Here is a 16,222-nt window from a genome sequence, read left to right as displayed (position 1 = left end):
GAGCGCGCCGGACCCGCCTGCCCGGGCACTGCATTTTTTTTTTTTTTTCGCTGCGGCTTCTACGACGCGCCGCATGGCGCCGCCACTGTATACGGTCCCGTCGGCGCATACAACAATTGTGACTTTATCTGGTCGCCCGCGCTCGCTCACGCTGACGGGAGTTCCACCTCCTAAATGTCTTACTCCGTGAGCCTGGCACACCTTAACTGGCACCCCTTGCACCTTTTTGTTTGTGGTGCCATGCACGTTTTCCGGATTGGAACAAACCTAAAGAGCAACCTACTCCCGAGGGTAGAGTGGGGCCAGAGTGCCCTCTGACGTGCCTTCGGGAACACCACAATGCCCTCTGGACGCCGTAATTATGCGTGACCCTCAGCAAAAGCATTGCAGAGCCAGGCTGGCCGCGCTTTCCTCTGTGCTTACGCGCAACAGCAATGACAGTCCAGGGAGGAGGTAGGGAAAATGTTAGAAAGAGAGCAGGGAGAGAGGAGGCAGCGAATGGGGTAAAACCTAATCCCGCACCAACGCAGTGTGGAAACGGGTGATTTAAGGCTTTAAGGTGATCAACTTTTCCCCTCTGCGCTCGTGGCAGCCAACCTAGCATGACACGGGTAATAGAAAATGCGTCGTCAGAAAGCATTCCTCATTTGGGCGCTCTTCAGCAAAAGACTGAGTGAATGAGTGACACGTCTCTCTGTGTTCTGTCTACTACATGAACACAGACCACTCCGCCATAGCCTTTGCCGTGCAAGGGATTGAATAAGGAATGGGAGCACAGCAGAGGCCTTGTTTGATTGGCAATAACTCTGCTTCTGATCAATGCATTGAAGTACTTTTTGCAGCAAAGTATTTCTGAAATAGCCCATTTTCACTTCAAATGCCTTTTTCCAATTAGATAAAAATTGGTTGAGGGCCCCTTTAATGTTCAGTTCTTGCGTCATGGTACAAATTTCTTAAACGTTTAATTCCTTGGTCATGGTACAAATTCCTTTTGCTGTTAAAATATCAGGGCTCAAGAAAATTTGTTGGTTAAACATTCTTTTAAAGCAGAAGAAAATTCCGTATTATTAATTGGGTGAATCAAAACCCAAAATGATTATGATCCACAAATGCCCAGCTCCCTGCAAATACCCAGCTAAGATCATCTGTTGGGTCCTAGCTATCTTCCACTAGGACTCATGCAAAGAGATGACGAAATGTTGGTGTGAATTGAGGCAAACGTACTTGCAGTCATGGGTATATGTAATATGCAGGGGTCTCACCCAAGATGTTGCCCGCATGGGATCCTCCATGGCTGCAGTATCGTACACAATTTACTGATCGCTTGTAGTCCTGAGACAGACCTTTCTGAGAAGGCTCTTTACTGCTAGTTTTAGGCATGATAATTACTACTTTGCGTGGAAATGAAAGACATTTCTAGCTGCTGTCGACTGTTTAAAGAGTACAGACACTCATTCTAAAAGCCACACCTCATGTTTGAGCACTGCCATATGTGTACAACTCGTTAGCACTGCACGTGCTATGAACGCAATTTCATGGGCAGTGAGTTAAGCATGGTCACCTGAAGCTCAATAATGGTAATTTTATTGGTTTTCGCACTGGACACAGTGTGCCCCCAGTGTAAGGGATATGTTGACAAACTGCAGGGGGGCCTCAATAGTAATTTCGTCCCAGTAACGTGGAAGGTCACCGTTTTCGAGCCTCGCAGAAAGCAAAACCAGCGGGGGAATGGGGGTAGTGTTGGGAGCTGCTTAGACCAGAAGCACGAGTGGCTGCCCTCTCGTGCCCTGCCTATAAGGAACCGCGCCCAAGGCGTCATTAGGGTGTCAATGGGCATGTTCGGTGACAAAGAAGCCGTTTCAGAGCTGGAGGGTTCGTGTATCCTGACGCATGGGCTCTTGCGCGAAGGGCCGGCACCAGTGGGGCAGTCCCTCTTTGGACCGACAGCTTTATGGGCCCGCTGAAAATAGACCATACGCAGGATATCATTGTGTATCGATGGGCGTGCTTTGGTGAGCATGCCCTTTACTGCATAGTGCATGATTTTTAACGAAGGTGCGAGAACGCGGCGACTCGGGTGTTTCTATTTCCGTCAGCATTCTAGGAAACGCCAGGAGATTTTAATGGGTCAGAGAAAGGCACGGTTTGTGTTATTTATTTGTTGGGTTCTCTTTCTCTCTCTCAGTGTCCTGAGAAATGCAGAGAGAGGGTGAGAGAAATGATGAACAGTAAGTGACAAGCCAGTTGACCCATTCAGGACACTATGGCGTCGTGATTTGCTGCGAGGGGATTTGGGAGGAGCAACCGAAGGGTTAAAACTAGGATCCCGAACTCTCAAGCGAGTTTCGAACACAAGAAAGGTGCTCTGCTGAGTTAAGTGCAACGGTTCCACTGTAAACGAAGGATCTGGATGTATGAGTGGTGTTACGCACTATTGGCTATGCTGAGTTGTTAACTCACTGTAAATTGCTGTCGATGTATATATAGTGTACGTGGAGTCCAATCTCCAAGCAAAAACGTCGATGGCATCCCATCTCTGATGGAAGAGGAGAAACAATGATGGCAGCAGCCGAAGAAAAGTTTCTATACCAAGTAAGCTGGTCACGCCAGCTCAGAGCACTCCGTGCTACAAAGAGGAAGGGAAACTTTAGTCCCAGGGAGCCTCATAGCCTGAACAAGCAATCAAAGAAAACTGAAGCTATGTTGTTATTTTCAACAAATGATACTCTTGATCATTTGTTGAAGACCTGAGAAGAGATGTGAAATGCACCTTGGCCATGATGAAAGTGAAGGTGACAGGAGGCTTTAATAGTACCACAGGAGCATAACATAACAGTAAAGGAGGTTCAACTTGCGTTCTTAAAACTTGTTCCAAGTGTAACTGCATTGAGAGTACACCAGCTGCAATAGTAACCAATCACAACATGTGCCAAATAAGAAAATTTGTTAATTAGCAAAATACATACTGTAATTTCTCGTGCAAATGCATACCGAAATGAAATGTTAGGCTAAATTTAAGCAATCTGGTTCCCTATGCTATTACGTATGCTGACAACATGGTGAACGTGGAAGAGGAAGAATAATTTAATAACAATAATAGATGTAACTGGTATTAATGATGCAAGTCTCTCCGTTTGATAACAATCACATAAAATGTAGATACAAGAACCATGATGGAAGAAGCGCTACTAAAAACGGTGACTTACGAAGAACCCAGGACAAAGCACTCTGTTTTTGGTTGTGCTTTTTCCATCATGACCCAACTGGCAGCTCTACATGCAACAATGGCTGCTTATTTCCATTTGTTGCTTTGCCAATTCTTTTGTGTTAACAATACTGGTATAAAAGGACAGTTGAATTTTCACAGGAACAGTATGCGCTCATACTTTTACCAAGCAAGTTAGTGTTAAATTGCAAAACAGGCCAAGGACATATGTGCTGTCAACTGCCCTCAGCCATTTGCCCTCTAATTTACTAAAATTTGCGAGCACCACCCAAAGTTTAGAATGACAGAAAGCTGCGCTAGTTGGTAAGGATTCATTATGCAAAAAAGAAGAGGTCAGGCGTGCAGACAGGACACAATAGTAGAGAAGCAGACAACACGATCACCTAAAAAAACTAAAAACGTTTATGCTGTCCACTTCTCTACTCTTGTGTCCTGTCTGCACGCCTCACCTTTTTTTTTTTGCATAACCACCCAAGGTGTGCTCCTCCAGCTCAAATAACACCATGAGTTGCTCTAACATTGTTCAATTTTGACCAGTGTAGTATACAACGTGTCGGGCAATACATACAACAAAAACGATAGATGGCTACAGGAGGCTGCTATGCAGGCATTTTCTGCATGCCTGACACAGGATTTCACTGGCGCTACAATTCTGATGGCAAGTTGCAACGTTTTGAGTATGTACAGTGCTGCAATTTCTAAAGTAGTGTACCAAAAAAAAAAACAATGCGATATAGACTTTAAAGATGTAATGTCCCCGAAACATTAGAAAATGTCATTGCAGTGTCACTGTTTTACAACCATGCACATTACAAACAGTTCTTCAATGTTCCTGCTTGAAGGATATCCGATACCATAATGGAACACAACACACCACCTGATCCCTTACTTTGGTACTAGAGGCACAAAACCTGCACTAAAATAGTACCATTTATACGCATTTAACTTATCTCCGAGCTTACACAGACATGCATGCAAGTAAGAGAGACGTGACTGAACACAAAATCTGACCTTGGCTTCCTTCAATGGTCTCTTCTGAAGCATGACATACCACAGTGGAACACAAAACACCACCGTTCCTCAACTACTAAATGCTTAAAACTTCCACTACACTGATACCCTTTATGCGCATTTAACATTTTTGAACACACATGTGCACACACACACACATACAACACACACATGTAGACAAGAGAGATGTCATTGAACAAAGAAAGGCAGTTTTTCGGTGTAGAAACAACAGAGGGATCATCTCTCTGCCCTTCTTTGCACTTAAATTTTTAGACTTTCACAAAGTCCTATCTTGTACTTGAGCACATCACAATAAGACAATAGGTGCCATAATCAAAACCTATAGATATAGGGTATGTGATGTCTCCTTCAATGTCAGGTTCTGTCATCAGCAGAGGATTATAACATATAGTCATGTAACTACATACATGATGAAAACTATGGAGTTTAATCTAATAGAAGCAGACAGTTCCCGTCCGACACCTTCACTGAGAGTGCGTCTTCGTCGTTGGCCTCAGCTTCTGCAGAAGCGGCAAACCCACCACACAGCAAACTGTTACACGTGACCAAGAACCAGTTGGCGACATTCAAAAAGTTCAGAAATCACCTGCAAAGCAAACTGAAGAAAGCTAAATAAGATGTACAACTGTTTTCTAGCATACGTAACGAACCGAAACTGATATAGAACGCAGTGAATAGTATAACAAGTAGAAAGTCGGGCATCGCGTCCCAGATACCACTACTGAATAAAAGTAAAATGACGAGCATGAACGAACATTTTGTTCAGGCTGGCCCATGTACCTCGAGAGGAGGCGAAAGAAGAGAGGTTCATGCCATCGATATCCCGCCAGCTCCATTTTTTCACCCCACAGATAGCGTTGAGATGCAAAATCTGATAGACAAAACGAAGAGTACAGCCTCGGCAAAACCTGACGGAATTCAACCGGAGCCGATCAAATATGTCTCAAGCGAAATAAGTGTCACTCTAGCTTATACATGTATTAATAATTTGTCAATACCTTCAGGAATTTTTCCAGATGCGCTAAAAGCTGCTCGCATAAGACCAATCCATAAAGGTGGTGCGAAAGATCAAGCCTGAAATTACAGACCAATATCGGTCTTAAATATATTTTAAAAGCTCATCGTAAGTGTCATGTTTGACAGGCTGTGGTCTTTCTTGACTAAACACAATGTAATCTCAAAGTACCAATATGGTTTCCAAAAGAATAAGTCAGCAGAGCAAGCCCTTCTAGATATCAAAGACAAAATAATTGAGAACATTGAATAACAGAAGGTTACACTTGGCCTTTTTTTAGATTTGCAGAAGATTTTCGACTCGATCGATCATACAATATTATTACATGAACTAGAAATCTATGGAATGTAAAGTGTCGCTAATGATTTAATAACTTGTTTAACAAATTGAAACCGATTTGTTCAGATAAGGTCTATTACCTCTGACATATTGCCTATAAAATAGGGTGTACGCACCGCAGGGCTCAAAACTGGGCCCACTATGGTTCTTAATTTATGTAAATGATACTGTAAGAATACTCGACTCACCTGACTTGGCAATGTATGCCGATGATACAACGCGTTTTTTACATCCAATGACACTTCTGAACTTTCTGTCAGCGTTAATGCATACCTAAATTGCTTATCAGTTTGGTTGAGCGAAAATAGTCTTGACTTAAATACTGCAAAAACAACATACATTTTATTCAGGGCTCATAACAAGAACATAACCAATGACATTAACATTAATTACAATGGTATGGCAATTAACCATGTCCAAGAACAAAAATTCTTAGACGTATGGTTTGATGAACATTTATCTTTGAGTTCGCATGCAAGGATGCTAGGCAACGACCTTTCTAAATCTGCCGATATTATTAGCAGGATAACCCAGCTGATTCCACTTTGGCTCTAACAACAGTTATACAATGCTCTCCTTTACTCTTAAACTCTGCTATGGGGTCCTAATTTGGGGAACAACTTCAAAAACAAACTTAAAGTTAATTCTTTTACAGAAACAAATCCTTCGTTTATACTGCAATTACCACAGCCATTTTGTAGACCTTGAAACAGCTCCATTATATCAACACTACTCCCTTCTTCGAGCAGACAGAATGTATTATAAGAAACTTCTTATCACCATACATAAACAAAAATTTTTCACCAACATAGACTACAATGAAATATCTCGTTATTCACTGCACCGGAATACCAGACACTTACCAAAAACAAGAACGAATTATGGTAAACAAACATTCGTATATCAATAGAAATATTAAACAAGGTAGGAGAACTGTTAAATTTTAGCGCTTCAGAAAGCTCCTACAATAAAGAGCTTAGTGCATTATTACTCGCCGATGACATTTGCTTTCACTAACTATTGATATTTTATTGCATCTGTATGTATGCTTGTATGACTTAACAAATAGTGCGTATATATAGCATTTGTGCTAATGTTTACGTGGCTTCCTCATTCCAATGAACAAATATTGTCATAATTTTTGTTACTGAAATTATGCTCTCTTGTGCAAAATGTATGTACATTCTATTGTATTCATGTATTCAAATGTATTCAATTCAAATGTATTCATTTGTACTGATTATAACTGCTGTTGTAACTGTGGGGTCTGGGACCTCTATCAGGCCTTTGTGCCTTTAGTCTCAGTCTCCCTCGCTCGGACGAGAAATAAAGTCCGTATGATGATGATGATGACAATATTAAGGCAATGCCAATTCCAACCTAAATTTAAAAAAAATACTATAAACCTTTCTCTTCGAGAAACGAGTATACCGCAACAAATACAATACATAAACACATGAAACTAATAGCAGTGATCGGGAAAGACAACAATGCTGACCACTCGTGAACTCCAATGTGCGCTACAAAGCTGTAAGAGTTGCTGTAATCAGTTCACATTAGTTAACACCAAGGACTAGTATTCAGAAATCATTATGGGTAGCACATCACAGATTCGCAAGTGCTTCGCAATAGCGACCCAACAATCAGGACTGAGTTCATCTATCTGTGTACCTTCTTCGGGGTAGCACTCCAACTTGTGATGCACAATGTAGTTAATGAAAAGGTAATTTGTCCACAGAAAGTGCCTGGCTGCCTTCACGGCACACTTTGCTTCCACTTCGGTCATACCAGCCGCTGACTGCAGGCCTGAAATCAAGGATGGCTTTGACTCGAGGAGCTCAAATGATGCTGCACACCGCTTCCCCACATTTCGCCTCAACACAAAACGAACAGCGCGGTGCAGCTGCGTCACATTCCTCTGGACAGCTGCTCTCACAAATGACGCCTCACAGCCTACGTTCGTCTCGGTGATGAACTTATTCTCAACAACTCCCTGGGATATAGTGCGTACTAAATCGAATGTCAGTTCCGGCAAACTCGAGAGGTGGAACTTGTACAGAATTTCGTTTGACTCAAGCAGCAGTGCAATCAGTTCCGCAGACATGCTGCTTAGCTCGCGGCACTCCAACGTCAGCTCCACCACGGACTCGTTCAAGATGAGGCCCTGCACCACCATCACAGCACAGTTAGAGTCTAAAAAGCTCTCACGAAGTGTAACAGATCTCAGGGATTTGTTTTCTTCGAGCGTGGTGAGCAGGCTTGTCAAATGTCCAAGCTGGGCACCATTGAAGGAGACACTTAAGCTCTTTACAGAGAGACTGGTGCTTAGCGCTTTGAATAGGGCAGTAAAGGATGCTCCAGAATCCTTGTCGACCACGAGGTGTATGTCGGTGGGACACAGAGATGGTTGCGACAGGGACTTGACAAGCTCTTGAGTGACCATGTTTATGCAGCTTAGCTGGATGCGGCTGTACCACTGGTTCTTGTCCAGTTCTGCATACAGTTCCAACCTGTAAATAGCCAACAGTGGTGTTTTTAAATTGCAAAGAAAGTCGCTAAATTTCGTGAGACTTCAGTTACCTTAACAACTTTGTCTTTTTGGAGCCTTGCTGACTCGTTTAGTGACATAGTCAGAAAATTGACCTAAGGGGATATATGTACCTCCATTTGATATTTCTAAAGATGTGCCCATGCACTTAATTAGCAAGTCCTCTGGGTGCATTAAACCTGCTTTTCTAGGCAAAGCAATCTTTTTCATCACTGCTGCAGGATTGGGCACTACTGTGCACAGTAACTTATCCGCTCTATCAAAGGAAATAGGTCCCATAGTAATTGGTTGTTGGTCCCTTTAAAGTGCGCCTAGACCTAAGTACATGGATGTTTTTGGACTTTGCCTCATGGGAACGTAGCTGTCCTGGCTGGGCATTGAACCAGTGACTACACACTCAGCAGCAGAATGCCGCAGCCACTTGGAATCTCGCAGTCTATGCCCCTTTCAGAAGTTTAAGAACAGAAAACTTGCAGCCCTGCAGTACTGTGAGAATCAGTCGGTTGTCCGTTATGATGTTAGACTGGCCTGCACGAGTAGCAACACATTAGACGGCCGAGCGAGAACTGGAGTGAGCGCCAAGAACGTTGCTATGTTCTGCTCCCACGTGACTACCCCCTGTATCAGGGTATCACGACACCGTACACATCCTGAGAAATGAAACAAACTGGTTTGTAAAAAAAAAAAAAAAAGCCATTATAGTAAGTTGTTTAGGGTTTTCTGAGGCTTTCCAGCATTTCTTCTTCTAGGGTTTTGCATTAGTATACTTTCACTTACTGTAAAAAAAGTAAACAGTAAAAAAAATTGGCAGTACTTCTATAAGGAGTGAGACACAGGGCACTTCTTATTGAGTATTCCAGTACTTCTTGCAGGGTACTCCAGTACTTAGAGAAGTACTCCTTTATTAGTCTACCAAAATTCATGACCTAGACCAATTGTGTTGATCAATCTAAAAGGAACAGGCCTGCATGTTTCCTGGCAAATATTTGTTTGTGGCATTTGACAGGTCATGCCAAATCCTCCGCAGATGCTGTGAGCACAATTGTGCAAGCCAGGTTAGTGCATCAAAAGCGAAATCACTGATCAATATAACAAAATTTACAATGTCACATGTATCTTGGAACACTTCTGGTTGGAGTTGTGCTGCAAGTTTGAATAACATGTGTAAAGAGTATCAGCAGGCCATCATGTAGCTGGCTCACTTTGTTTTTCACAATGTTCTCAGGTGAGAACCGAACCTGAGAACCAGACCCAAGAACAGAATGATCCTCAGGTCCTTCACTCGCCGACAATTCATGTTTGTAGTGGGCCTAACCTCGGTCCCTATATCAGGTATACTTTTCGCGCTTTCCAAGTTTTCTAAACATGAAAATGTTGATGCTCGCATGTATAGTGTTCCTGTCCGGCGCTCTCGCAAGGAGCCTGCATTCTATAAGCGTGACAAAACTCACTCAAGATTTCAAAACTCCTAATCTGTTCTGCTGCAGTACGCAAATTTCAATGACTCTGAGGATGGAAGAAATGTGGTGGAACTAAATTTTCAATGGATGGAGTTAATTGGTGCTCAAACGGGGTATGGTACTAGTTGTCGACCAACACTTGGAAACTTCACTCGCAAGAAATGGTACAGATGGAGGCGCAAGGCTGCTACCCACAGCTACTTATGTGTAGTACATGGAACATAGGTGTGCACGCAATGCTGAACACATGCATTGACTTTAGGCACGCTTGCCCCCTTACCTTTCACTCTTTGATGCTGAATGGGCTTCAATCTGCAACTTCTGCAATGTCTTATTCTGTTTCAGGGCGTTGCAGAGAACTCGCACTTCGGTCACATCCACACAACACTGAGACACATCAAGACTCTCTAGAGTAGCGTTCGCTTGCAGTCCTTTGGATATGAGCGCGGCGACACCACTGAGAATTTTGTAGCCCTTAAGAGTTAGTGAACAAAGGCCTCGGTTGTTCGACAGCGCCGACTCGAGCAAACTGCCAATAGCTGTGTCAATGTAGTTAACTTTATAATCGTCACCAGTGAGTATCAGGTGCTTGAGTGTATCGTTGGCTTCAACGGCCATCAGAATGTTTTTAGTGGCTTCGTTAGAAGCTTGGTAGTGCAACTCAACGAGCGACATGTTTCTCCGCAAGAGTTCGGCAACTGCCAGTGCTATTCCTTTTTCATTTCTCTGGTAGCGCGATTCTGATGTGTGCACATTAGGCTCTGCCTGCAAATGCAGCGTCTTCAATGTTTTCGTTGATCGCAGCAGCTTGGCTAAATTTTTCAGTGCGCTGGTGCTCATGTTTGAACTGAGTGTGAGTTCCCGAAGGTTCTTACACTTTGATATGCTGTTCACGAGAGCCTCTGAGGCAGTGCGAGGAATCGTGGCTTTTGACAAAGTCACGGTCTTAATAGAAGCACAGTTGGCAGATAAAAGTTCACCAGCTTTCGCGGCAAAGCTTTTGCTCACTTCGACGTTGCGGAGCTCGAATGTCTCAAGCGACACAATGGACCCCAAGGTGTCGAGAAGCAAGGCCCAATCGTAGGATGCACTGCCTGCAATGACTATGTGGTGCAGCTTCAGTGGACACTCTGCGGCGGTTATTTCTGGAAAGGAAAGAATATGTGGTTGTGGATGATGTTCATTTAAGCGGATCGCCTCAATGCAGCTATGTTTTCTTGGCAGCCACGCCATGACGTAGGCAGCGTCATATCGAGTGTTGCAGTCTTTCGAATAGTGCATCTCGGCGATTCCTACTAGCGAGCACAACTGAAGCTTTCCCACTTGCCACTCGATGAGGTCAAGGCACAATGGGTTCAGCACGGCGTTCCAGTCTTCTAGATTATCACACAGCCAACAACTCTCCGATGTCGGCTGTGAGCAACTACGCTCGAGGTCCACGCCTAACACCTCCTCCTGCCACCAGGGATCGTCATTCATATTGTAGAGGTATATATGTCGCTACTGCGAGCAACTGCAAAGAAGAAAAAAAGAAAGGAAAAGTAAGCAAGACGAATGAGAATAGCTAACGAACTCTGGGCTAAGAAAAGCGCATCAGAGGCCTTGATGCCAAGGTGCCGGGTTCTGTAGCGGCAAGGTTCGTTGTAGATTTGACCCACTCCCGTGTTTTGACCTATTCCGCCAGCCTCGAAATTCGATCGCCGCTCTATACCAAACTGACGAACCGGAAAGGGCGAAAAAAAAAAAAGGAAGAAAACAAGCGCCCACCCTTTTACTAGCTGTCTTTGTATACGTGGTACCGGTGCAATGTATGCATGGGCCTCGCGTTTTCTCCATCGAATGCACGAGTAACGTGCAGCGCGCTTCCTTCCACGTTCACGCAACGAAATGACTACCATACGGCAAACTCGCAAGCGGCCGCTTGTTGCTATAAAAACCGCCGTTGCAACCGTAGCCCGTAGCTTGCAATAAGCGCTGGCGCTCGCCTTTTCCGACGTTTTCCGTTTAACGCGAACTCAGCACAACACAAACCTTTACCAAGCTGTGCGAACATATGCCGCCGGCCAGTGAGCGCTCAGAACAGTAGCGCGTGAAGTGCTACGTACCGTTCTATTAGCGCACAAACATCGTTGAAATCACGTTCATCATGCAGCCATGAACCTCTGCAAAGCTGTCATAGGGGTTCATATTTGGGGCTTTAGTTTAGTTATATTCACGTCCACCTTCGAAATAGCGACGGGCACTGAAGCGCGGTTTGGCGCGGTGGACGAATTTTTGTTTCGTCCTCTTAACATAGGGAGGCAACGCTTGTCTTCGCCAGTCCTTTCGTATTTTGTACATGCCCTGAGTCGAGCTGTGAGCGACCGTCGATATTCATCAGACAACAAAAGTGAAGTTTCGTTGCGACCGCCATGGTATCTCGTTTGGCTTATGTTGAATTCCAATGGCAGATCCAGATCAAGTTTTTCTGCTCTGTATGGAGCAATCCTGTTCCAATGGCAGAATGGGAGCGTGAGCTGTGTGTTCCAATGGCAGATTGAGACCAGCCGCTGATCCCGGATTGCTCCGTGGAGCAAAAATATTTGCTCCGCCGAAATCGGCAGATTTGACCGGAAATCCTCGTGACGTATTTCCTTCACCCGCCTCTGCTTCCTGTCACGGTCGCCTGTTTCCGGTCGCGGACACTGGAAACGTGGACGACGCTTCGCGCCGTGCGATTTTGTTCGCGCTCCAAGACAGCTCCGACTCACACAGTACAATTTCCAAGTCGAGTGATGATTCATCTGACACGCACAGTGAAATGGGGTGGTGGGTTGCGCTTCCAAGCGCTTGTTCCTCTCTCTATTCTAGCGCCCTCTCACATGATTTTCCTGTACTAAGTGCTCCCGCGGGAGCGCACGCGTTCCATTCGCAGATATGGGGCGCGATCGGAGATATTTTGTTCGATACGCGTTCTGTTCAGTTGCTGCAACGTCACAAAGTTGCAGTATGCAAAATTTGTGACAGCGGGGCGGAGAGAGCAGCCAATCAGGAAGCGGTGACCTCCCCGGAAGTTTATCTCCGTCGTTTGTCGTCTGCTTGCAAACGTTGCAAACAGTATACTACAAAGCCAAATGTTTCTCGTCTTCCAATTGAATGAAATCTTTTATCTAAAAAAATGTATTTTTTCTTCTCAAGCCCAAACACGTTTTCAAATAGTAGTACGTGTGACTACTGCAATTTATAACTATTAGGTTCTTTGCGTCGTCCCTAGGTGGTGTCGCGCACAGCGAGAAGGAAAAAGAAAAAGAAAACGACGGGAAGAGTGGCGCACTTTTCAAGAGGCAGCGACAACATCCCAGTGGCTCGCTGGCACCGATGGTCTTGTCGATTTCTCTGTACAACCAACGAATTATTTGTTTCGAGAAACAAAAACGACGCCGGAATTCACTTTCTGCCATCTCTTCAAACGCGTTTCGCACCGCCACCCGCTCTCCTCCTTCCTCTAGAAAAGCCAGCGCAACAACCTAAGTTTCCAACGGAAGCGCCATTTTCTAGAATTAAACTATGAATTTGATTCAAATGTGCCATTCCGCAGCCGAAAAGGCCGCCTGTTGGATCCAATCCAATCCACCAGACGCGCCATGCGAAGCCGTATGATCGCTCTAAACTTCTCAACTCCCGTCGCGTTCGGACGAAATGCTCGGTGGGCGGATGATTGACAGGAGCGTGTCGTCATTTTGACGTCACCAAAAACGGGGCGGTGCCCCGCGGCTGGCGACGTCGGCGCGGAGTAGGCCAATCGCGCGCGCCGGTAACCGAACGAACGCGCCGAACAACCATCTCCGATCGCACCCATGGTGCGAGCAGATGAGAGCGATCTCAGTCGGAGCGACGCGCTCCGTTCGTGATCCGGCCGAGCGCTCGCGATCTACCATTGGAATTCAACATTAGAAACGGCGCGTTGCTGCCAGAGTTTGGTTCGCCGTCTGGACCCAGCAGGCTCCTCTTTCACGTGAGCTCTGCTTTCGTATAGTTTGAAGTCGTCGGGTTGTCTCAATTTCAACCTCCCGATTGCGTCGGGTGCAGCGCTAGTCGTGGCGGCGCCGTCTTCAAAGCTGCGGCTTGCTTGGCGTTGTCCTAAAAGGCGCGGTTTGCTTCAGGGTTAGCGCGCATTATTTGCTGTTCCTCTAGGCCTAACTGTTTGCCTTGTTCAAGCCTTGTTCTAACCACTTGTATAACTCCACTACCTCCAGAATGTACTGCAGCTCCAAAACTTGTGCGCTCACGAATCGCATGCGCGTGCTTTCGACACTGGGGGACAACGCGGCAGCACTTATCGATCAATCTCCACGATGCGCGTTCTTCGTTCACTGTGCTGCTTTTGTATAGAACGTCCTGTCGTGAGCATGTGTGCGCGCATGCACATCGTAGCTATGTAATTATGCAAAAAAGAGGTGAGGCCTGCAGACAGGACACAAGAAGAGAAGTGCATGGACAACACGAACGCCATTTCCGCTTCTCTACTCTTGTGTCCTGTCTGCACGCCTCCCCTCTTTTTTTGCATAATGAATCCTTACAAACTAGCTCAGCTTTCTGTCGTTCTAAGCTACGTAATTGCAGTTGGAATGAAGCGCACATATCAGAAAAGAGATCAGTGGAACGAATCCTGCCACTGTGATCATACTGTTTTTCTTTGCAATGCTTCCAAATCCCCCCTTGCGCCCCTGTTTATCTCCTTGGCCCCTTTGTTTTAGTTAATTCCCTGTCATTTGCAGAGGCCTGATGGCTGAACAATTAACATCTCTAAAATCGCGATTGCGGACTAAGTGCGGAAGCAGTGCACATTCTTTTATCAAAATTATGTTATACTCATGGATCAGCAACGTCTTCCTGCACCATGAGTGAGAATACATGTTTGTTTAATTTGTCAGATGCAAGATAGCATATTTTGTTCATGAAGTGGATGAAACCTAGCGAGCTTGAATGAATGATTAATATAAGGCCTGTTGAACAGAGAAGTGTGCAGGCCCTTTCATTAGCAGAACGACGAGGAAAGATTACCGCAAGATCATTCGTCAAATTTGAATCGTGGATGATTTTTTACATCTTTCTGAGATGAATTTTTGTTTTTGGGTGCACATGTATGGCTTTTGAATGCCTACATGTGCCCCCATCTCGGGGCATGTTCCATATTTTATTTTTATTTTATTTGTGGCTAAGACAGCTAATTTTGCCGACTGTTGCACAGCCGCCATCAGAAGTTGGAGGGAGGAGCCAGAATTATTTTGTTACATCTATTATTGCATATACTGCTCCATGAATCTCTACGAGAATTTCACCTACTTTGTTGTATTCATTATTTCATTATATCCCGCTTCATTATGATGAGGATTGATGTATTGCAGAAAATTGGTAAAATAAAAAAGCAAAACAATTGAAGCATTTGCAAGTTTGCAAATCCTAAACTTTGCATCAGAATGAAATATTGCAGTTCTATGAGCTGTGTCTCTTAGAGCATCTTAAGCTGACAAATTTGACATGTTAGCTTACAACTTATGTGGAATGGGCACAATGTTTACGAATGTTTTTTTGAACGTTGTACTCGCAAATCAGTGGTGTAGTTTAGAACGGTGTATTACACCAATTTTGTCCACTTCAAATTGTGGTGCCATCTTTCATTGCTGAGTGACATAGTTGTAAACTTTGTGCTTCAGGTAAAAAAGAAGTGATTTTCGACATAAAAAAAAAAATGGTGATGTAAATAAAAAAATCTGATTTATGCAGACGACAGATTTAAATTTTTTCCTTTAAATGCAACAACTCTAATCAAATTTGGTGCTGTGAATGCTGAAAAACGCGATTTCTCCATTCCCATGTTGGAGCTCGTGAATCAAGGCTTGCCTGGGTGATATTTAGGTGAGAAGCACTGGCATTGAGACAAAGCACACTGCTGAAAGCAGTGTAGTCGTGACTCATGAAGCTGCAGAAGTCTTTAACCAGTCATTTGTTATGGTGCAATTTAACATGATAGCTGGAAATAAAATGCGAGAGACTTGAGTTACCTTTTTATTTGCAGTCTTTTTGAAGAAAATTACCATAATGTTTTGGTTTACCTTGGTTCAACGTGTTGGAAAGCAGGGTGGCGATTTTGTAGAGGTGCCTTTTGCCGATGCTTATGCCTTTCGCACTCTCCACGTTCACAAGTGGTCAAAAGCCCTGGGTGGAGCGGCGAACGCGAAAAGCGCCGATAGGCATTAGCATCGCGAAAAGGCATTGCTAAAAAGCTGCAGCGCAGATGGCAGCTAGAGAATGTCAAGGCTTGTTAGTGTCCCACTACACAGAAAGGAAAGTAACAGCAACAAAATGAACAAAGAGGCCTGCCTTTTAATACGTCAGGTTAGACAGGTTTTGCTTGCCGCAACAAATTGGGAGAACACACCTGCTATCACCATAGCCTGTATAATTGTGGAAAGAGTTGCTCACACAGGGTTACCCTGCGGCAGCGCATTTGAGACGAAGGTTTAAGTAACTTTTATTGCTGTGCTCATCTTTGCCACAAACCTCTAGAGAGGCATTCCACGTTACACAGCAAAGCTTTGTGCATGCAGCGCAGGCAATGC

At 44.5% G+C, this 16,222-nt stretch overlaps 1 protein-coding gene and 1 long non-coding RNA gene across 3 annotated transcripts in view; one reads left to right on the top strand and one right to left on the bottom strand.

Moving 5' to 3' along the window:
• LOC142557480 (uncharacterized) overlaps positions 1 to 16,222 on the top strand; it is a 272,981-nt gene that overhangs the window by 108,059 nt on the left and 148,700 nt on the right. The window lies entirely within an intron of this gene.
• Positions 2,777 to 12,045, bottom strand: LOC142557476 (uncharacterized). 2 transcript variants are annotated; one of them, XM_075669354.1, is made up of 5 exons: positions 11,726 to 12,045; positions 9,901 to 11,133; positions 7,284 to 8,122; positions 5,801 to 5,934; positions 2,777 to 2,901 (listed from the first exon to the last, which is right to left on the bottom strand). In XM_075669354.1, exons 2-5 carry the CDS (start codon positions 11,097 to 11,099, stop codon positions 2,860 to 2,862), a joined length of 2,214 nt encoding a protein of 737 aa, XP_075525469.1. In that variant the 5' UTR covers positions 11,100 to 11,133; positions 11,726 to 12,045; the 3' UTR covers positions 2,777 to 2,859. The 2 variants fall into 2 exon arrangements, with proteins under 2 accessions (XP_075525469.1, XP_075525467.1); XM_075669352.1 differs by having other exon boundaries at positions 2,777 to 5,934.

This window comes from Dermacentor variabilis, chromosome 9, assembly GCF_050947875.1.
Source record: "Dermacentor variabilis isolate Ectoservices chromosome 9, ASM5094787v1, whole genome shotgun sequence".
NCBI lineage: Eukaryota > Metazoa > Arthropoda > Arachnida > Ixodida > Ixodidae > Dermacentor > Dermacentor variabilis.
The sequence above is the reverse complement of the archived record's forward strand: the minus strand, read 5'-3'. Positions and strand labels throughout refer to the sequence as shown.